The sequence below is a fragment of the Lemur catta genome, chromosome 4 (genome assembly GCF_020740605.2).
Source record: "Lemur catta isolate mLemCat1 chromosome 4, mLemCat1.pri, whole genome shotgun sequence".
Classification (NCBI taxonomy): Eukaryota; Metazoa; Chordata; class Mammalia; order Primates; family Lemuridae; genus Lemur; species Lemur catta.
The window spans coordinates 17104498-17126887 of NC_059131.1; the positions used below are offsets into that span (position 1 = coordinate 17104498).

A 22390-nucleotide genomic window follows, 5' to 3' on the forward strand; every position below is an offset into this window, starting at 1 on the left:
TCAGCGGTATTTCTAAACACTGGCAATAAAAAATCCAAAAAGGAAATTAAAGAAATTCAGTGCTTGACTCATCCCCAAACCATTCCCCTGCCCGCCCCCCCCCCCCAGTCCATGGAAACATTGTCTTCCATGAAATGGGTCCCTGGTGCCAAAAATGTTGGGGACCACTGGTATAGCCTACTGCATACCTAGGCTATATGGTATAGCCTATTGCTCCTAGGTTACGAACCTGGACAGCATGTTACTCTAACTGAATATTGTAGGTAATTGTAACACAATGGTATTTGTGTATCTAAACATATCTAAACATAGAAAAGGTACAGTAAAAGTAGGGTTTTATAATTTTTATGGGACCATTATTGTATAATATTAATATATGCTGTAAGTCATTGACAAAAATATCCTTATGTGGCATGTGACTGTAAATGGAAGACATCCATGCTTATGAATTGGAAGACAATTTTGTTAAGATGTCAATACTCCTCAAATTGATATACCAATTCAATAAATCCCTATCAAAATCCCAGTGACATTTTTTTTTAGAGAGAGAGAGGTCTCATTCTGTAGCCCAGGCTCAAGTGCAGCAGTGCAATTATAGCTCACAACTCACAGCAGCCTCCAGCCATCCTCTGGCCTCATCATTTGGAGTAGCTGGGACTAGAGGTGCCAGCCACCTCACCTAGCCCAATGGCTTTTCTTTTCCTTTTCCTTTTTTTTTTTTTTTTTACAGAAATGAAAAAGCTAATCGTAAAATTCATACAGAATTGCAAGGGACCCTGACTAGCCTAAACAATCTTGAAAAAGATGAACAAAGTTGAAGGACACACACTTCCTAATTTCAAAACCTACTACAAAAGTATAGCAGTCAAAACAGTATGGTACTGGCCTAAAGATACCCATGTAATCAATGGAATCAAATTGAGAGTACAGAAATAAAGCTATAACATCTATAGTCAATTGATTTTTGACAAGGGAAAGAATCCTCTCTTCATCAAATGGTGGGAGGACAAAAAAAACAGAAAAGCTCTCACAGAAGAGTCAAAGAAGTCTCCTTGCTCTGATAAGGAAAACTCCCATCTATTACTTGGCAGCGCACCAGCCACCTGAGACCCCCACCCCTCATGGAAGACCCGCATCAGCATAATACTAACCTATTTCCTGGCCCATCAACTAATATATTACCTGGCACATCAACATAATACTAACCTATTACCTTAGCCACCTGAGACCCCACCCCTCGGATCACCCCAACTTAATAAAAGTGGGAAAAATTGGGTAGACGGGGCTGAGAATTTCGTGGTGAGACCCCTCTGAGCCTGCTGGCGAATAAACCTTGATTCTCCAACTCTCCATGTGTGGCTAGGTTTCTCCTCAGAACCACCGGATGTAACACTTGCTGTAACAGCCCAAAGGAATCAAAGTAACTTCTTACTATGCTTCAACAGACAAGATGTCAGGAGCCCTGGTTTGAGAGTTGAACTCACCATGGGATCCCTGAATCAATGAACAGGAGAGGAGTTTCAAAAGACTCACAAGTTGCTTTCACCTGGGTAGAGATGGCAGGGATCTGTAGGTGAGGCCCAATCTCACTCTGAGTCCTGGCAGGCACTAAAAACTGTCAAGTAAAAAACAAATGCCAATTTAGGCAAATCGAGACTTTATTTGAAAAGATTATTGTAACGGGATAAAGGGAGGAAGACAATTTCAACAAGGAAGACGCTGGAGTATAAGATAAAAAAACAAATTTGAATTTAAGTAAGGAGACTTAGTGGAAGAGATTATTCCAAGGAGAGGGAGAGACTATTGCAATGGACAGTGGGGGGTGGGGGTGAAGGGGAGACCACGGCAGCAGAGGCAACTCTCCGACTTTGAGATCTGCAACTATCTCCTAAGTCAGACTGAAAAGGGCTTTTTCTTTCATGGGAAGGAGGGAACAAAGCTAGAAAGACCTGGGTGTGGGGAAGCGGGAAGAAAGGTGGAGGTGGCGGAAATCAGTGTGTCAAAGAACGTTCTACCGAGGTCGGCCTGTTTTCCAGAGAGTGGTGGACAAGGAGGGGTTTGCCGGTTCAGTCTAAGCGTGGGTCAAAGTTTAGAGGCCTGGGCCTGGGCTGAGAGGGTCCTGTTGGGGGACGGGCAACGCAGTGGAAATGTATTTAAAACACAAAATGAAAGTTTAGAGGCTTGGAGGAGAGATGCTTAGCTGAAGTTTGGTTAAATCAACGCAGCCGCTATTTTGTCCAGAACAGTCAGCGAGTACAAGCATTTCAGCTAATCATTCATGTGGCAGAGAATTGGAATTTGGAGGGTTTCGTGTCTGACCTTGTTTTAACTAAACAAGGGGACATCCGTGTGTCGTGTCTAAATCCTATGGGGAAGGGAGATTCCTGGCAGTAGGCCCCTTCAGGAACACAAAAGGGTAGGGAATGTCTAACCGTTGCAGGCTTTCCAGGATCTCAGGGCTCAGGTAAAGCTCAACCCTGTCGGGACGCAGGGCAGTCTCTCCATGAATGCAGTCAGAGGCTGAAGAGTTAGAGAGGTAAGGAGACGCTTGGTTCTCAGGTGAGCCCACTGTAAGGTTTTAAGACGAGTCCACGGGAGGGGCGGCGTAGTTGAAAGTCAAAGTACTCTCAAAGGTGCCTGCCACCAGCCTTACACTCGCATCTAGCTCCTGGCCTTTTCCGCGCCCAGTGGAGAGGCAACAGGCAACGGCGCCGGTGTTAGGGAGCAGGCGGCCGCCATTAGCTCGGGTAACGCCGGGGTCTGAACGGAGCGGCGGCGGCAAGCCCCGCCCCTCGGCGCGCTCCCCCGCGGGCGCGCGCTTCCCGGCCTTGCGCGGAGCCGGTCTCGGGGCGCTATGCGCCGGACGCCGCAGCCCGGCGGAGACCGAGCGAGGCGGGTCGGGTCCCAGCGGCCCGGCTGCGGAGCCTAGGCGGGTCTAGGGGTGGCGGCGCTTGGAGTCTGAGGGGCTCTAGCCTAGCGGCCGCGGCTGTGCCCGCGGTCCCTGAGCGAACTGAGGCCGAGGCCGCGAGGCCGCGCCCAGAGGTGAGTTTCCTGCGGCCGCGTTCGGCGGGGTGAGGGGCTGGGCGTCCGCTCGCCACCAGGCTTGGGCCGGCGCTTCGCTGGCGGGGCCGAGGGCTCGTCTCGGGCCGAGCTGTCACGGCTCATCTGTGTCGGGCTGGATCCCGGGTCCGGAGGGTTTCGGACCGCGCGTCCGCGCCCCGGGATAGGGCGCTGGCGGCGGGGGCTCCTGCGCAGCCTAGGTGAGTCGCGGGTCTCGGGCTGCTGACTCGGCTTGCAGCTTTACTGGCGTACTCAGCGAAAGCACATCGTTTGGTCCTCATCGTTTGGGGCGTTCAGAGACTTGGAGTTATGTGCTACCAAAATGTTTCCATCTCCAAAGACGAACACTATCCAGAAACACAAAGTATGTCTGTTTTAGGTGGACATTCCGTAGTTGACTTCTTCACTGTCTCACAACTTACGTTCTTTGATGCTTTGAGGGTCTGATGTTCGCTATTTTCATATTTCCTTTCTTTTATGCGTCCTTTTTTCTTTACAGTCCCAGTAATAAAACCGTTTACTTGTGAGCAGAGATGAACGTTAGTGTGGCGTCCAGCGTTGGTTCCTTTGTACGCAATTTGAGATAATTAAAAATAAAATAGGAAACTGCCGATTTGTATTAACGTTAATGCAGAAAAGAACGATGTGGTTCTATAAAATGTGACTGTAGTTTGGTTTTAGGGGGAAAACTTTAAAAGTTAATGATGTGTTTTCTCTAAATATTCTGAAAGTCATATTTATTTAAAAGGCAGTTAAAGTCAATGAATATTGAGCATGTTTATATGTAATACTACTGTTAGTAATAGGCACTGGTGAAATCCAAAAATGAGTAAGAATTGTGTGCAGGAAGGAAAGAATGGTTAAGCACACACTAATAATACAAGGCAGAATACAGAACAATATTAACAGAGCTGCTACTCATTGAGCACTTATTCTCAGATGGGCGCTGTGTTAGCTATTTGCATACTTTACTTAATAGTTGATTACTTAATACACACTTCAATTATTTAATATTTTATCATTCAAACTTTTTTAGCATTTATTATGTACTGTGTACTAAGGATATGGTGACAATTAGAGTATGCCCTTAGACTATGTGGTGTCATTGGGCAAAACATATTAAACAAATAATCACACAAATAAATGCCAGTAAACCAAGACAGACACTTAGAAGAAAGAATGTACAGTGTTTAGGAGAGAATGTAACATGGGGACTTATCCCAGCTGGGGAAATCAGGTAAGGTTTTCCTAGGAAATCTTGGAGCTGAGACATTATGGGTAAGTAGGAATTAGGTGAAGATGACTCTGGAAGGAGAGAAGAAAGGTCCAGGCAAAGACAATAGATTGCACAGAGGCCAGGAAAGATGGTCATTTCAGCAGTTGGAGTGTGGAAAACAAAAAGGGGCTGTGGTAAAGTGGGTTAGGACCAGAGAGATAATGCAGTGCCTTTTAAGCAATGTTAAGGGTTTGGGATCAGCTTTTTTTTTTTTTTTTTTTTTTTGAGACAAAGCCCTGCTTGTAGCCTGGGCTAGAGTGCTGCCGCATCAGCCTAGCTCACAGCAACCTCAAACACCTGACCTCAAGCGATCCTCCGGCCCAGGCCTCCCAGAGTGGTAGGATTACAGGCAGGAGCCACCTCGCCTGGCCTTAATCCATTTTTTTTTTTTTCCTAAATCTTGAAACCCACTCAGATATAAAGAGGGAACACTACAATGAACTCTCCAGTAATAGTCCCCAAAGGATTTGGACTTAATTATTGTAAGAACAATAGGAAGTCATTGAAAGGTTTTCTTTTTTATTAATTTCAGCATATTATGGGGGTAAAATTGTTTAGGTTACATATATTGCCTTTGCCCCACCCAAGTCAGAGCTTCAAACATATCTATCTCCCAGACAGTGGGCACCGCACACATTAGGTGTGAATATACCCATCCCCTCTTCCTCCCTCCCATTCACTGAAAGGTTTTAAACAGGGAAGTCCTGCTGTCAGATTTGTATTTCAAAGAGATTGTAACTGGCTCTATGAACAAATTTCAATGACCCTTATATGTTTTTTAATAATCCTCTCCCTCTTGTGGGCTTTTTTTTTTTTTTTGAGACAGAGTCTCCCTTTGTTGCCTGGGCTAGAGCGAGTGCCGTGGTGTCAGCCTAGCTCACAGTAACCTGCCCAGAATTCTGCCATTTATAGAAAACAACTTAAAATGTCAAGTAGTTAGTTAAAAGTTACAGGGTTCTGGTCATCAAGCCCTAATGGCCTGAGAATCTAAAACGCAAGAGGGGCCAGGCGATTGTCTCATGCCTGTAATCCTAGCACTCTGGGAGGATTGCTTGAGGTCAGGAGTTCAAGACCAGCCTGAGCAAGAGTGAGACCCCAGTCTCTACTAAAAAATAGAAAAAAAAATTAGCCAGTCAACTAAAAATAGAAACAAAAAATTAGCCGGGCATGCTGGCGTGCACCTGTAGTCCCAGCTATTCGGAAGGCTGAGGTGGGAGGATTGCTTGAGCCCAGGAGTTGGTGATTGCAGTGAGCTGTGATCACACCACTGTACTCCAGCCTTGGTGACAAAATGAGACCTTGCCTCTTAAAATTAACTAATTAATTAAGTGTTTAGTTCTGATGCTGTCATATAGAGGCCTAATCACATTCCATAGGAGATCTAAGTAAAAGGAACCCCACTTGGAAATGTGGGAAAAGAAACCATTGGTTTCTTTTCACTCATGTTTAATACTAGAAATGGCTTTATCCTTAGAGAGAAACTTTATTTTCTGTGTAAAGATACCATGCCCAGTTGTATAGTGTCTTGATACAAATTCATAATCTTAAAAAAAAATGTCAGGTAGCACAGTGGCTCACATTCGTAATCCTAGCACTCTGGGAGGCCGAGGCAGGCGGATCTTTTGAGCTCAGGAGTTCGAGACCAGCCTGAGCAAGAGCGAGACCCCGTCTCTACTGAAAAAATAGAAAGAAATTATATGGGCAACTAAAAATACAGAGAAAAAATTAGCCAGGCATGTTGGCGCATGCCTGCAATCTCAGCTACTCAGGAGGCTGAGGCAGAAGGATCGCTTGAGCCCAGGAGTTTGAGGTTGCTGTGAGCTAGGCTGATGCCATGGCACTCTAGCCCAGGGACACGGAGTGAGACTCTGTCTCAAAAAAACAAAAATGTCACCTAGAACTGTGGTCCCTGGCCTGTTAGGAACCAGGCCGCACAGCAGGAGGTGAGTGGCAGGTGAGCCAGCAAAGCTTCATCTGTGTTTACAACCGCTCCCTATCACATCACCACATAAGCTCCGCCTCCCGTCAGATCTGCAGCAGCATTAGACTCTCATAGGAGCGAACCCTACTGTAAACTGTGCATGTAAAAGGTCTAGGTTGGGCGCTCCTTATTAAGAATCTAATGCCTGATGATCTGAGGTGGTGATGCTTGCGCTGGGGAGCAGCTGCAAATACAGATTATCATTAGCAGAGAGGTTTGACTGCACAATAAATGTAATGCACTTGAATCATCCCAAAACCATCTCCCCCCACCATCCAGGGAAAAAGTGTCTTCCATGAAACCGGTCCCTGCTGCCAAAAAGGCTGAAGACTACTGGCCTAGATTATATTTTTGTAAACAGAAATAAAATTGGTAATATACAATTTTAAAAATTCTAATTCTAATGTATACATTAAAAAGACTCCATTCTTGGTAGCCTAAATCTATTTGGATTTTCCTCATAGTGGATGTGTTTCATAAAGCACAAATCTATTTTGTCTCCTGACAGATTTTATTTATCACTGCACTTGTGGGGAGTAAGTGGGATAATATTTGGGAAGGTTTTTGGTAAACTGTGATATGCAGTACCCATGTAAGATGGTGGTGGTAGTTTAGTTAGAAGTAGACTGAAGAAAAACAAAGGAGGTTCTGTTCATCTGTCCATTCTGATACCCAACTTCATGCTGATAATTTGATATTTGTCAGATGGCTTTATTTATTTTCTGCAGTACAGTACATGACTTAGGTTCACTCATGTCATATGACTGTGATACATTTGTGGAAGCTTACTCAATTGATATAAATACATTTTACATGGTTCATTTGTGTGTTACTAATTTATGGTAGGAGATGCCTACAGTAGTGGTAACTTTATGTCTCCATGTTAGAATTAATTTTTACTTCATAATTCTGTGCCATGCTTGCAATTAGTAATTCAGTATGCTTTTTCCTTGTTAGTCTATAAACTCTATGGTAATGGAGTCTATGTCTGTCATATTGGCACTTCTATCATTAGTTCTAAACCACTGCCTTGTACAAAGTGGTAGGAGGTTCCATAAGTGTATAAATGTTTTTAAAAATTTAATTAGTGAAATCAAAAGTAAAATTGATAGCCATACCAAAATTACAATTTTTTTTTTGAGGCAGAGTCTGGCTCTGTTGCCCAGGCTAGAGTGCCATAGCATCAGCCTAGCTCACAGCAACCTCAAACTACTGGGCTCAAGCGATCCTTCTGCCTTGGCCTCCCAGAGTGCTAGGATTATAGGCATGAGCCACCACGCCCAGCCCTTCAAAATTACAATTTTTGAGATTAAGTCTGAGGATGTTTCTTACTGATCGGTATAATAGAGTATGATGGAGCAGTGAGAAATGACAAAGGAGCATAACACTGTTGTATTCTCAGTATCTCATTTAGCCCTCAAACGTTAGACAGCTGGGACTCAGAAGTTAAATAACTTGTATAAAGTCACCCAGCTCAAAGTTGGTGTAACCAGTATTCTAGTACAAGTCTATTTGAATTCAGGGTCTGTTTTATCTTTATTATCTTTGGCTGTCATAAAACAGGTAAAAGCAACAATTTATTAATAGTTTCTATTTATTAAAATGATAGAAAAAAACTATTAGTAATTTGCTAGCAAACAATAATGAGAAACTTTGTGGAATCCTTTAAGGATGGCTACTCTGCTTTGCGCTTGCTATGCACAGTGGAAGAAACAGGAAATGTGTAAGTCATGATACTTGTCCTCAGAGATCTTGGATCCAGCAGAGAAAGCTAGAAGAAACAATAATAAACAATATCAGATGATATAATTTAAATGCCAGAAATCTAAATGCTTAGGAGAAGACCATTATTAATACTAAGGATTTAATATTTCAGCTTTATGGTAGAAATAGATCTTGAATTAGGAATTGAAGGATAGTTAGGATTTGAGTGCCTAGAAGAATGGTTACAGTGTGAACAAAGAAGTGGAATAAACTTGTTATGTTTATGAGATAATAAAGATCATATCTAAGATATGGGATTATTTAATTTTTAATTGACAATAATTATATATATTTATGGGGTACATTGTGATGTTTCCATACCATGTATACATTGTAGAACCATCAAATTAGGCAAATTAACACATCCGTCTAACATATCCATCACCTCAAATATAATTTCTTTGTGGTGGGTGAGAACATTTAAAATCCATTCTTTTTGCTATTTTGAAATATACATTACTGTTAACCATGGGAGGTTATTTCGAATTAGTTGAAAATAATGTTGGAAAACTGTCAAGTGAAAAATAAACAGCCCCACCAGATTATATCCACAAAGGCTGGAATCTTTGTCCATTTTGCTGACTATGAATCCCAAGTACCTAGAATGATTCATGCCTGATATATAGTAGGTACTGAATAAATATACACTTTAAATAATTTTTGTTTTTCAGGCAGAGTCTCACTCTGTTGCCCAGGCTAGAGTGCCGTGGCGTCGGCCTAGCTCACAGCAACCTCAAACTCCTGGGCTGAAGCAATCCTCCTGCCTCAGCCTCCCGAGTAGATGGGATTATAGGCATGCACCACCATGCCCGGCTAATTTTTTCTGTATATATATTTAGTTGTCCAGCTAATTTCTTTCTATTTTTAGTAGAGACAGGGTCTCGCTCTTGCTCAGGCTGGTCTCGAACTCCTGAGCTCAAAGGATCCACCTGCCTCGGCCTCCCAGAGTGCTAGGATTATAGCCACTGTACCCGGCCTGAATGGACTATTTCATTCAGTTTTGTTTGCTGTTAAATCATAGGGTATATTATAATTTTTTTCATCATAAGTTTAAAGAATCTTTGTTTTGTTAGAAGATTATCGGACTCCACAACTTATTTTTATTATTGCTTTATTTTGTAGATGAAAATGACAGCTTTGAGTTTGGTCACTTGTTTCTAAGCCCCTTTTAGTGCTACTTTAGGGCTATATAATAACTTATATATTAAAGAATATTGATACGTATATAGTAATTTGTTTAAAATACTAAGTTGAGAACTTTAGCTTTTGTTTCCTTTTACTTTTACAGTAAGGCAAAAGAGAATGAAAGAAGTAGATAATCTTGAAAGTATAAAAGAAGAATGGTAAGTTAAATCAAACTCTGAATTTCTTTGTTAGTATCTTTCTCTATTTTTATTGCATTTTCCTGGCAGAGATAGTAAAGTAAGTTTTAAATATGTATGATTACCTCAGTAAATATCTAATAGTAATATATGTCAAGTTTTTTTTTTTCCTCGCTATAGCTGCATTGAACAGATTTTAGTGAAGCTAATGAATCTTTTTGGTTATTAATAAAAACCAGTGCTTACCAAGTACAATGGTGCATGCCTGTTGACCTAGCTAGTCAGGAGGCTGAGGTAGGAAGATCACTTGAGCCCAAGAGTTGAAGCCCAGCCTAGGCAATGTAGCAAGACCCTGTCTCTAAACACACACACATACAAAACTCCAAAACATAAACCAAAAATGCAGTGTTAAATTTCTCTCTGTTCATACATTACTTCTGTTATTTAAGTGAGAAATTTATGTAACTACCTCCGTATCTTACGTTGTACTATTGTGGAGTAATAGTAGAAATATAATGGCTTTGGAGTCAGATAAATCTAGGCTTCAATCCCATCTATGCCTTGTGTTTTCTCTCTGGCTTTGTGCAACTTAAGTAGATTCTTTGAGCTTCAATATCTCATCTATAAAATGGGGATATAAATACTCCTGCATAAAAGATTTTTGTGAGAATTACATAGCAAACAGAAAGCACTTAGCATAGTATTAGCACATATTGGGCACTCAGTAAGTGTTGGGTGAGTTGAACAGTAATTGCCTGAAACTGAGAACCCATCCTTTTAAAGCTCTGTATTTCTGCAAATGTTCAGGGAAATTTGGATATTAAGACAAGAAGGTCTACCATTTTTCCACCTTTGCCAGTAAAGTAATAAAACTTTCTTTCCTCCTCCTCTGCCCAAAAAAAATAAGTGTTAGGTACAAAGTCTATGACTCATATCCATATAGGATGTTTTATTCTCATTTATGTGAGATGAAATATTTTTATATTGTACTCGTTGTTTTAACTACTTCCAGAGGTAAATTTCTTTCATTCACAGCCCATTTAAGGAGACAGAGAAGTATATACTTCATACTTACAGATGCCTTATAAACAGTTCTTTTTTTTCCCTCCTCATCCCCTACTTCTATACCAAACAAATATTATTTGTTATTTTTTCACTCAGGTATTTTTTGTTTTATATAAAAATTTAACACTAATTATGTAATTGTAGAATTGTGTCAGAAGTCTCCAAGACCACCCCCAGGTTTGATGGTGTTTGCTAGAAGGATTCACAGGATTTAGCATATAGTCATACCCATAGCTATAATTTATCACAGCAATGAGTTACAAAGCAAAATCAACAAAGGGAAAAAGTGCATAGGGCATAGCCTAAGGGAAACCAGGCACCAGCTTCCAAGGGTCCTCACCTGGTGGAGTCACCCAGGATGTACTTAATTTCCCCAGTAACAGGTTGTCACCATACATGTGAAGTGTTATCTACCAGGGAAGCTCATTGGAGATGAACCTAGAGTTTTACTGGACATTAGTCACATACTAAAATTTCAGATTCTCATAAGGAGAGTTGGAGTTCAATACAAACCACATTGTTTATATGAACAGTTTAGGTACAGTGAGCCATTCTTAAGAATTAGTATGGTAGAAACCCTTCTGAAATCCAAGATGCAAGCCCAGGGTCAACCTTATAAGCAAGTCTTTCAAAGGATAGCAGTCAGGCCTGCTATGGTAATTCTTTTCTGTACAGAGAGAAATTCAATGACTGATTTGAAAATCAGAAAATACAAAAATATTGGTAATACAGTTTATAATTTTTTGTAACAAAATGGATTTATAAAAATGTTAAACAGAGTTGCTCAGTAAAAAATGAAGATTGATTTCCTAAGCGTATCAGTTGTTCAAAGACTATAAATGTTGAAGTTCCATGTTTACCATATGTCCTACCAAAGCATACACAGATGCAAATCCTCCCTGTATTTGGATAGCAGCTAACTGATAACCTTATTTATGCAGAAACACAGTAGAGAGTGAGAAAGTGAGCAAAAGAGGTTGTTCTGCAGTCAAAATAGTTGTTTCAAAGTCCCTTACCTGAAACAAAGGAAACAATCAACAGAATGAAAAGACAGCCTACAGAATGGGAAAAAATATTTGCAAACCATGTATCTTATAAGGCGTCAATTTCCAAAGTACATTAGATAATCCTACAATTTCATAGCAAAAACAAACAGAAGTAATAACCTGATTGAAAAATGGGCTGAAGACTTGAATAGGTATTTCTTCAAGGAAGGTATACCAACGGTCAGCTGGTATACGAAAAGATGCACAGTGTGACTAATCATCAGGGAAATGCAAATCAAAACTACAATAATCACCTCACACCTACTAGGATGGCTATTATCAATAAAACAAAAGACAAGTGTTGGTGAGGATGTGGAGAAAAAGGAACCTTTGTACACTGTTGGTGGGAATGCAAAATGGTTCAGCTGCTATGGAAAAACAATATAGGCATTCCTTAAAAAATTAAAAATAGAACTACCACTGAATAGATCGGTGAATGGATTGCTGAATAGATCCAGCAATCCCACTTTTGAGTATTTATCAAAAGGAATTGAAATCACAATCTTGAAGAGATATTAGCATTCTCATGTTCACAAAACAACCTAAATGTCTATTGACACATAAATGGGTAAAGAATGTATGATGTATACATACAATGGAATATTATTCAGTCTGGAAAAAGAAGGAACTTCTGTAGTATCCAAACAGCATGGACAGACCTTGAGGATGTAATGCTAAGTGAAATAAGCCAGTCCCCAAAGGACAAATACTGCATGATTCCTCTTATGTCAGGTATTTAAAATAGGCAGATTCATAAAATTAAAGAGTGGAGTAGTGCTTGCCAGGGGCTGGGAGAAAGTGAAAATGAACAGTGCTAATCAATAGGCATAAAGTTTCAGTTAAGCAAGATGAATAAATTCTAGAGGTGCTGAACAACATTGTATTTATGATTAACTTAAAAATTTGGTAAGAGGTTAGATCTCTTTTTAAAACGAGTCCTTATAATCTCAGAAAACCCCTAAGATTTTGCTATATTATCCCTTAATACGGTAAAGTATAAAGAGATTCCGTGAATTATCAAGAAATATTAAGTTAAATACGGTGTACTTTCCCAGTCTTGTCCTGTCTGTCTAGGAATGTCTTTCTTGTTCTTTTTTTTTTTTTTTTTTTTCTTTTTTGAGACAGAGTCTGCTTGCTCTGTTGCTCGGGCTGGAGTGCAGTGGCATCATCATAGCTCACTACAGCCTCAAACTCCTGGGCTTAAGTGATCCTCCTGCCTCAGCTTCCTGAGTAGCTAGAACTACAGGTACAGGCCACCATGCCTGGCAAATTTTTTAATTTTTATTTTTGTAGAGACAGAGTCTCACTGTGTTCCCTAAGCTGGTCTGAAACTCCTAGCCTCAACCAATTCTCTTGCCTTGGCCTCCTAGAGCGCTAGGATTAGAGGCATGAGCCACCCCACCTGGCCTTTCTCCTTATTTTATTAATAAATTTTAAGACCAGTTCCACAAGTCAGACAATCTGCATACTTTTTATGTCCTTTTCTTATCTTACTGGATTAACTAGGACTTCCAGTACAATATTGACAAGGAGTGGTGAGAGGGGACATCCTGGTCTTGTTTCTGATCTTAGTGGGAAAGCATCTAGTTCCTCACCATTAAATAATGATGTTAGCTATAGGTTTTTTGTAGACATTCTTCATCAAGTTGAGGAAGTTCCCTCTATTTCTAGTTTGCAGAGGTTTTATCATGAATGATTGTTGGATATTGTCAAATGCTTTTTCTCCATATGTTGATGTGAACACATTTTTCTTCTTTATCCCATTGATGTGATGAATTATATTAATTGATCTTTGAATGTTAAAACAGCCTTACATACCTAGAATGAATCCTACTTGGTCGTGGTGTACAATTCTTTTCACACTTTGTTGGATTTGATTTGCTAATATTTTGTTGAGGATTTTTGCTTTATGTTCCTGAGAAATACTATCTGTAGTTTTCCTTTCTGGTAATGTCTTTGTACAGTTTTAGTGTTAGGGTAATGCTGTCCTCATAGAATGAGTTAGAAGTGTTGCCTGTTCTTCTATTTTCTGGAAGAGATTGAAAGAGAATTGTTATCACTTCTTCCTTAAACATTTGGTAGAATTCACCAGTGAAATCATCTGTGCCTGGTGCTTCTGTTTTAAAAAGTTATTTATTATTGATATAATTTCCTTAACAGATGTAGTCCTATTCAGATTATCTGTTCCTACTTGTGTGAGTTTTGGTAGAGTATCATGCCTTTCAAAGAATTGGTCCATTTCATCTAAGTTGTCAATTTTAGGGGCATAGAGCTGTTTTTAATGCCTTTCCTACTTTTTTTTTCCTGTACTGCTAGAGACTCCTCTACACTCATCAAAAGTGAAAGCCATTATCACCTGTTCAATGAAGCCAGAGTTCCAGTTTTCTGAACTGTATTTTATAAGTGTCTCAGTGTAGTTATTTTCTTTCTTTTTTTTGAGACTGAGTCTCGTTCTGTTGCCTAGGCTAGAGTGCCTTGGCACGTCAGCCTAGCTCATAGCAACCTCAAACTCCTGGGCTCAAGCGATCCTCCTGCCTCATCCTCCTGAGTAGCTGGGACTACAGGTGCATGCCACTATGCCCCACTAATTTTTTCTATTTTTAGTAGAAACTCCTGACCTCAAGTGATCTCCCACCTCTGCCTCCCAGAGTGCTAGGATTGTGGGTGTGAGCCACTGCACCTGGCCCAGTTATTATATTTTCTATTGTAACTATTTCTTACTATGTATCTCCACACACTCTACTCTGAACCTCTTATAGACTATTTCTTACTTACCTTTAAGATATGGAAAGGTAGGATATTCTTTCTTTATATTTCCCTACCACCTAGCACATAGCAGATAATAAATGTCTGAATGACTTGAATTCACATGGTGAAGTTTAATAGAATGTATACACCAAATAGATAACATAAAGGAGCAAAATCAGCTGCTCTGGTTGCTCAGCTTTATTTTATTTATTTATTTTTTGAGACAGAGTCTCACTCTGTTGCCCAGGCTAGAGTGCCGTGGCGTCAGCCTAGCTCACAGCAACCTCAAACTCCTGGGCTCAAGCAATCCTTCTGCCTCAGCCTCCCAAGTAGCTGGGACTACAGGCATGCGCCACCATCCCCGGCTAATGGTTGCTCAGCTTTATTGGTGTTGTACTTAGTAATTAATAATTAAACACCAATTGCTTCTGAACAGTAGAAACAAATACCGGAAAGCATAAAATGGTTATAATGATATTATTATCTAATTTTTGAGAACTTACTGCATGCCAGTATGTACTAGTGCTTACTATATACCATGTACAGGCTTTTATATGTATTTTTGTTTAATCTTCACAACAGCCATGTGAGATAAGTGGTGGTATCTGCATTTTACGGATGATGAAACCAAATCACATAGAAGTTAAGTTTCTTGCCCAGAGTCGGTGTGGCTAAGTGAAGATAGCCAAACACATAACACCAAAGCCTGGACTTTTAGACAATATGCTATACTGCTACACCACTATACCAATTAAAGTGAAGGGAAAATCATTAGTATTGTAAGAAATCATCTTAGCGTGTGACTGTTTCTGTGTAAGAAGCGTCATGTCATTGCTTTAGAAAAGGCATGATTAATATTTTGTAGTAATACAGATTGTTTTAAAAGTATATATAAAGAGAACTAAAGCATTGCTCTGAATACCAGCATTTTAATAACAATATAGTGATGGCTGTTTTTAAAATTTTTTATTTATGTTATTACTTTTTTTTTGAGATGAAGTTTCTCTATGTTGCCCAGGCTGGAGTGGGCTTTTCTCAGGTGCAATAATAGTACACTGCAGCCTCCAACTCCTGGCTTCAAGCGATCCTGCTGGGTAGCTAGGTCTATGCACTCATGTCACCACACCCAGCTCACTGATGGCTATTTTGAGAGACAGTCTAACATAATGATTAAGTGCACAAGCATGGGTAGCTTGGGTTCAGTTTCCCAGCTCTGCCTCCTAATAGCTTTGTGATCTTGGGCAAATTATGTAAGGCTTTTTCTTTGTCTGTTAAATGGAGATGAAAATAATACTTGCCTTTTTAGGGCCATTGTGAGGATTGAATGAGTTGGCACATGTAAGGTACTTAGAATAGTTTTTTTGTTTCTGTTTCTTTTTTTTAGACAGAGTCTTGCTCTGTTGCCTGGGCTGTAGTGCCCTGGCATCAGCCTAGCTCACTGCAACCTCAAACTCCTAGGCTCAAGCAATCTTCCTCCCTCAGCTTCCCAAGTAGCTGGGACTCACCACCATGCCTGGCTAATTTTTTGTTTCTATTTTTAGTAGAGACCAGGTCTCGCTCTTGCTGAGGCTGATCTTCAACTCCTGACCTCAAGCGATCCTCCTGCCTCAGCCTCCGGAGTGCTAGGATTACAGGAGTGATCCTGCTGCATAGGCCCTTAGAATAGTTCTTTATAGATGAAAGGATATTGGGTCTTGTGAGCAAAATAAATCAGCTTTGCTCCCTCTCCACCTAGGTAACAGGTGCCCTGCTGAACTCTGACCATCTCAAAGAAGCCCTGCAGACAAAAGGAAATGTAAATTTTTTTACAGTGCTGGACCTATTGACTAAAACTGCCTTTTAACATCTGTTTCTACAGCGTGGAGCAGTTCCTGAAAAGTTCCTGGACGACAGCATGGGGGACAATCTCTAGACATCAAACCCAACCCAGAATCATATCTTGAGAGCATGGTCCCTTTATCCCTAAAGCAAAGGGAAGGAATACAGCAGTTTCACACAGCAGATTCCATTATCTGCTTGGAGTTAAGAAGAAGAGAAGGAGGGGATACAGCAATTCACAACAATTAACTTGTCCCCGTAAAAGCAGCAAGCCACTTGGCCTAGCTGCTGGCATTTCCCTTCTCTTTCTTTGGGATGCAATGCCATCCCTCTCCTCTCTCCTCCACCCCTTTCCTCTATCTCTTTCTCATTCTTTCTTTCTAAAAGATAAAATAAATTTTACTTTTATACCTTAATTCCTGCATGAGAAATCTTTCTCCATTCGAGCCCTGAGCACCTGCTAAGCCTTTCTACCCTAACAATAGAATATCAAGGTTAGGAGCATAGTCTTGGGAGACAGATTAGCAGCAGGGTTAGTGAGAGTATTTACTTTATAGTTTCTGGCACAGTATAAGAACTATAAAAGTATCAATAGTTGTTTTTATTTATACAATCTGAGAAATTATATTTCAATACTTTTTAAAATTTCTTGCACGATCTCAGGTCTCAGCCATACCCTTCTTTTTGTAGCATACAGCATCATAGGTAATATTTCTTATATGATGAAATATAAATAAAAAATGTGTGGTGGCTCATGCCTATACTCCCAGTGACTTGGGAGGCTGAGGCAGGAGGATCGCTTGAGCCCAAGAATTAAAGGCTGCGGTGAGCTATGATCGTGCCACTATACTCCAGCCTAGGCAACAGAGCAAGACCCAGTCTAAATAAATATGTATGTATGTACGCACTAATGTACATACATACATACCAGTATTGAACTGCTATAAATAAAAGTCTTGAGTGGGAAATCTCATTCTGAAAGTGTACATAGGAGCAAAAATATGGTTGTTCCTGATGCATTATCACCTTTAGTTTCAGGAGTATTTTCTTTTACCGAAACACACATAGTAACCCCCTTAAAGGCCATTTTGAGCCCTTTAAAAAAGAATACATTTTTTTACTCTGGACCAGTGATTCTTGACCTGGAGAGATTTTGCCCCTGGACATATTTGGCAACGTGTAGAGACATTTTTGATTGTTGCAACACTGGAGAGTGGGGATGGGGAGGATAGGATGTGCATGTCCCTGGCATCTAATGGGTAAAGGCTATCCTGTGTAAATATACTGCATAGGACAGCTCACACAACAAAGCATTATCCCTCTCCAAATGTCAATAGACCTGAGGTTGAGAAAACCCTGCTCTGGACTAAAAACGGGTTGATGGCTTCCCCAAGATCGCATATCTATTATATTAACTTAAGAAGAGGGCCTGAACTACAGACATGGAGATAGCATCTCCGTTCAGCATCCCTTAACTAGAACAACTTATGAAAATTTTTAGAGAACTGATAGTCAATATTGCTTATTTTTCTTTTTTTGTTTAGGGCTTGTGAAACAGGATCTGACAATCGACCTCTTAGTGATCATCAACAAACAAATTGCGAATATTTTGTTGACAACCTTTTTGAGGAAGCCCAGAAAGTTGGTGCCAAATGTTTGTCCCCCACTGAACAGAAGAAACAGGTAAATATTTGTCCATTACATTTTTTCTCTTCCAGAATTTCTCAAAATATATTGGACTTTTAGAAGGTCCCTAAGGTCAAAACTATTTTCATAATAGTAAGATATTATTAACCTTTTTCACTGTATTCACTTTGAACTGATATTGCAAGAGCAGTGGTGGGTAAAAGTTTAGTTAAGAATGACATCTTAGCAGGAATCAAGGCAGTGGCAACAAACAGTACTAGTGATTACAGGTTGAGCATCCCAAACCCTAAAATGCTCCAAAATATAAAACTTTTTGAGCATCGACATGATGCACAAAGGAGATACTCATTGGAGCATTTAGGATTTTGATTGTTCAGATTTAGGATACTTAACTGATAAGTATATATAATGCAAATATTCAAAAATAAAAAAAAAATCCAAAATCTGAAAATTTCTGGTCCCAAGCATTTAGAATAAGGGTTACTCAACCTATATTGTATTCTTTGCTTGCACTTGCAAGGGAAAAAAAGTTCCAATTAAGAATGTTCTTGATTGGCCAGGCAAGGTGACTCATGCCTATAATCCTAGCACTCTGGGAGGCCGAGGCAGGAAGGATCGCTTAAGGTCTGGAGTTCAAGACCAGCTTCAGCAAGAGTGAGACCTGGTCTCTACCAAAAAATCAGTCGGGCGTGGTGGCACATGCTTGTAGTCCCAGCTAACGGAGAGATTGAGTAGCTTGAGGATTGCTTGAGCCCAGGAGTTTGAGGTTGCTGTGAGCTAGGCGGAAGTCACAGCACTCTAGCCCAGGCAACAGAACGAGACTCTGTCTCAAAAAAAAAAAAAAAAAAAGAATGTTGTTGATGAAGCAGTAAAACACATTTTAATAAATCCCAAACCTTGAATACACATCTTTTTAATATTCTGTATGACCAAATGTGAACCATCCATAAAGCATTTCTACAATATACAGAAGTGTCTTGAGGAAAAGTGCAATTGTTTGCGATGTAAGCTGAACTGTTTGCTTTTTCATGGCATATTGTTTTTGCATGAAAAAATGATTTCCACATAGACTATGGTTATTCCGACTTGGATATTCACCATTTTCTAATAATGAATGAAGTGAACCCGGTGCTGCAAGGAAAACAAGTGACTGTATTTGTTGCAAATGATAAACATTTATTTAACCAACTTTTTTACTAAAAATAAGAATTTTGGAAACCAACGGCCATGCACTTATCAGCTTCTCAAAACTTAGAGAATTCCCAGGTAAGATCAGTGTCATTTTAATGAGTATAATTTTTTATTGTATGATGAGGTATATCAGCAATGGAGAGAACCTATATTTTCCAAATGACCAATATGTAACAGAGGGAATGGCCTGGAAAAAATGGCAAAAATATGTTTGTCTCTTTAAAAATTCTCCAGTCCTTTTTGAGTACTGAATCTGCATCCCTGCCTCAGGCCAGTGGTTGGGAGAGGCAGAGTAAGTCTTTTGTTTATTTGTGCAACAGGAGATGGCCCAGCCAGGACCTTGTAAGGGGAGGTCTGGGCTGTGGTCCTGGGATTGCCTTCAGCCGGAAATGGGATGATCTGAGTCATCAACTGTAGTTGAACAGTAATTGCCTGAAGCTGAGAACCCATCCTTTAAAAGCTCTGTATTTCTGGGAACAATCAGGAAATTTGGATTTTGAGACCAGAAGGTTTACCATCTTTCCTTCCTCCTCAAACCATTTGTCCTTGTTTTTATGATTTGGCCTCGTGGACAAGTGGCCAAGCTTTCAGTAACAAATATATGATGTTACAAAATGATGCATAAATAAAAGAGCCAAAGTGTCACATACACTAAAGGATTTTAATGTAAAAAGTATATGAAATGAACGTTAAGTTTCAGATTCCACATTCGAGTTCTCAACTAACTTTTGAGATACTACTTATTAAATTTTGATGAAATGTCGAAGAATATCCTGGGAAAGCTAGTTAATAATAAATATTTTTTTCAACTACATATCTGTATGAGAGTTGATTTTAAAATATACATAATCAAAATTACATATCATAGCAGGCTGAAAGTAGTAGCAATTATGAGAATCCAGCTGACTTTTTGAAGTCAGATGTCAAAAGGGTTTATGAAAAATGCCTTCACTCTGATTTGCTTTTTAAATTAGTTTAAAATTTTTCCAAGTTTTAGTTATAAAAATTTGAAGTCTAATAGTTTGGAAAAGCTTATGCTGAAAAATAGGAACTGGCCGGGCGCCGTGGCTCACACCTGTAATCCTAGCACTCTGGGAGGCTGAGGCGGGTGGATCGCTCGAGGTCAGGAGTTCGAGACCAGCCTGAGCAAGAGTGAGACCCCCGTCTCTACTAAAAATAGAAATAAATTATCTGGCCAATTAAAAATATATATAGAAAAAATTAGCCGGGCATGGTGGCGCATGCCTGTAGTCCCAGCCACTCGGGAGGCTGAGGCAGTAGGATCGCTTAAGCCCAGGACTTTGAGGTTGCTGTGAGCTAGGCTGACGCCACAGCACTCACTCTAGCCTGGGCAACAAAGCGAGACTCTGTCTCAAAAAAAAGAAAGAAAGAAAAATAGGAACTGTATTTCTCCTTGGCCCTGATGTCTAACTTCCAAAAGACAACAACTTGCAACTCTTAGCTATTTCTTCTGGTATGAGCTTTGTGTTTCTGATAATATACTAATAATGATAGGTCTTTTTTTGGTTTTTGACTCGTCAAGTACAATAGTGAGAAGGGAATGATAGCTCTTGATTTTTTCAGATTTCCAAATTATATGTTGAGTTTCTATTATAGAAAATGAGGATTTAGGCTGGGCATGGTGACTCACACCTGTAATCCTAGCACTCTGGGAGGCCAAGGCTGGAGGATCGCTTGAGGTCAGGAGTTTGAGGTTGCTGTGAGCTAGGCTGACGCCACGGCACTCTAGCCCAGGCAACAAAGGGAGACTTTGTCTCAAAAAAAAAAAAAAAAAAGAAAGAGAGAAAAACAAAATGAGGATTTCGCTCTCTCTCTCTTTTTTTTTCCCCCCTGGAGACAGAGTCTTGCTCTGTTACCCTGGCTAGACAGTGCTATCTATAATCATAGCTCACAGGCACATACCACCACGCCTGGCTAAGTTTTCTATTTTTTTTTTTTTTTTTTTTTTTGTAGAGACGGGGTCTCACTCTCTCTCTTGCTCAGGCTGGTCTCAAAATCCTGACCTCAAGTGATCATCCTGCCTTGGCTTCCCAGAGTGCCGTTACTGCCCAACCAGGTTCATTGCCCACTGCCGAAGAGGAAGCCAGTACACTGAGACAGCAGGTGTTACAGCAGAGAAAGGGTTTAATTCCACAGAGCACTAAGTGGGGAGACAGAAGGCATTCCTCAAATCTGCCTCCCCAAGAATTTGGAAGACAAGGTTTTTAAAGACAGTCTGGTGGGCAAAGGATTAGGCAATCAGGGCAAAATCTTGGGTTGAATTTGTTCCTGAGTTGGGATCACAATTCCTATTGAGTCAGTTTGTTGGTATGGGCTGCCCATCTGGGTGGGTCAGCCAATCCACTGGAATCCAGGACCTGGAAGATATCTCAGAAACTACCTTTAGGTTTCAAAAAGGTGTTGTTATCTATGGAGAAAGTTAAGAATCTTTATGACCACCAGCTGTGTGACTCCAGAGTAGCAATTATAGAGAAGCAAACAAGGGGACACTGACTAACTATTATCATTATTTTTAGCTAGGCCTGTGCCTAGAATTTTTAAACCGTTACCCTAGTGCTCGTCTTGCACCCCTTTATTGGAAAGGGTAGTTTCAATTCCTCCCTGGGCTTTTAACCAACCTCATTCCTGAGGTGTGGGCAAATGAGAAGAGAAAGGGCAGAAGATCACTGTGGCTTTTTCTGGCATTGTTACCAGTGTGCACATCTGGAGTCCCCATCTCCTTCATGGCAAATTTCCAGATCCCTTTGAGTGTCTGAGGGGCATGCTTCTTAAAGCCTACTCCATGGATGTGCTTGTGAATGTTGATGGTGTATTCTTCGGTCACCACCTCAATGATGGCAAAATGTCCCTTCTCACCACCCTTCTTTGTAGTAGCCATCCTGTTGGACCCGAGTTGGAAAACAGCAGGATTTTGTTTTTAAGTTTCTTCTCTTTTCCTCAGTATCATTTTTAATGTACTCTTTTTCTATTTGTTTTGTTCATTGTCTTTTAGGTGAGTACCATGAGAGCAGAGGCTTGGCAGTTTGGTTATAGGTATAAAAGGGACGATACAGTATAGTAGTTAAGAGTATGGGTTCTGGATGCAGACTCCCTGGTTTCCCTGACTGTGTGACTTTGGGTAATATAAGTAATCTTCCGTGTTTCTGTCTCACCATCTGTAAAAATGATAATGCCTACCTTATGGAGATGTTGGGAGGAGTAACTAAGTTTATATAGGGAAAGTGTTTTAAACAGTGTCTGGTACATACTAAATGTCACACGCACTCTTGTACTCTCTTTCTCCCTCTCTCTACACACACGTGTGTGTGCTTTATGGATATGCTTATAATACATGTTGTTATTATTATGATTATTTTCCCCAGCTCCTTATTGGAATGTCTGTTACATATTAGGCACTTAATAAACATATGTCGAATGAGTAAATGGTTGAATGAATGAAACAAGGGAGAGG

The 22390-nt window shown here is 40.3% G+C and overlaps 1 protein-coding gene across 4 annotated transcripts in view; it reads left to right on the top strand.

The window, feature by feature from the left end:
• Nucleotides 1-2814: 2814 nt before the first annotated feature.
• The window catches only part of UBXN2A (UBX domain protein 2A), a 36679-nt gene continuing 17103 nt past the window's right edge, over nt 2815-22390 (top strand). For 3 of the 4 annotated variants that reach the window (XR_006734627.1, XR_006734628.1, XM_045549128.1), the window contains exons 1-3: nt 2815-3042; nt 9370-9424; nt 17625-17763. Coding sequence is in view for 2 of the 4 variants with exons in the window: in XM_045549128.1 (XP_045405084.1) it covers nt 9384-9424; nt 17625-17763 (180 nt within the window). In the remaining 2 variants the exon portion in view is untranslated. Of the gene's footprint in view, nt 3043-9369; nt 9425-17624; nt 17764-18914; nt 18994-22390 lie in introns of those variants that run through there. The other variant, XM_045549129.1, reaches the window with a different exon arrangement.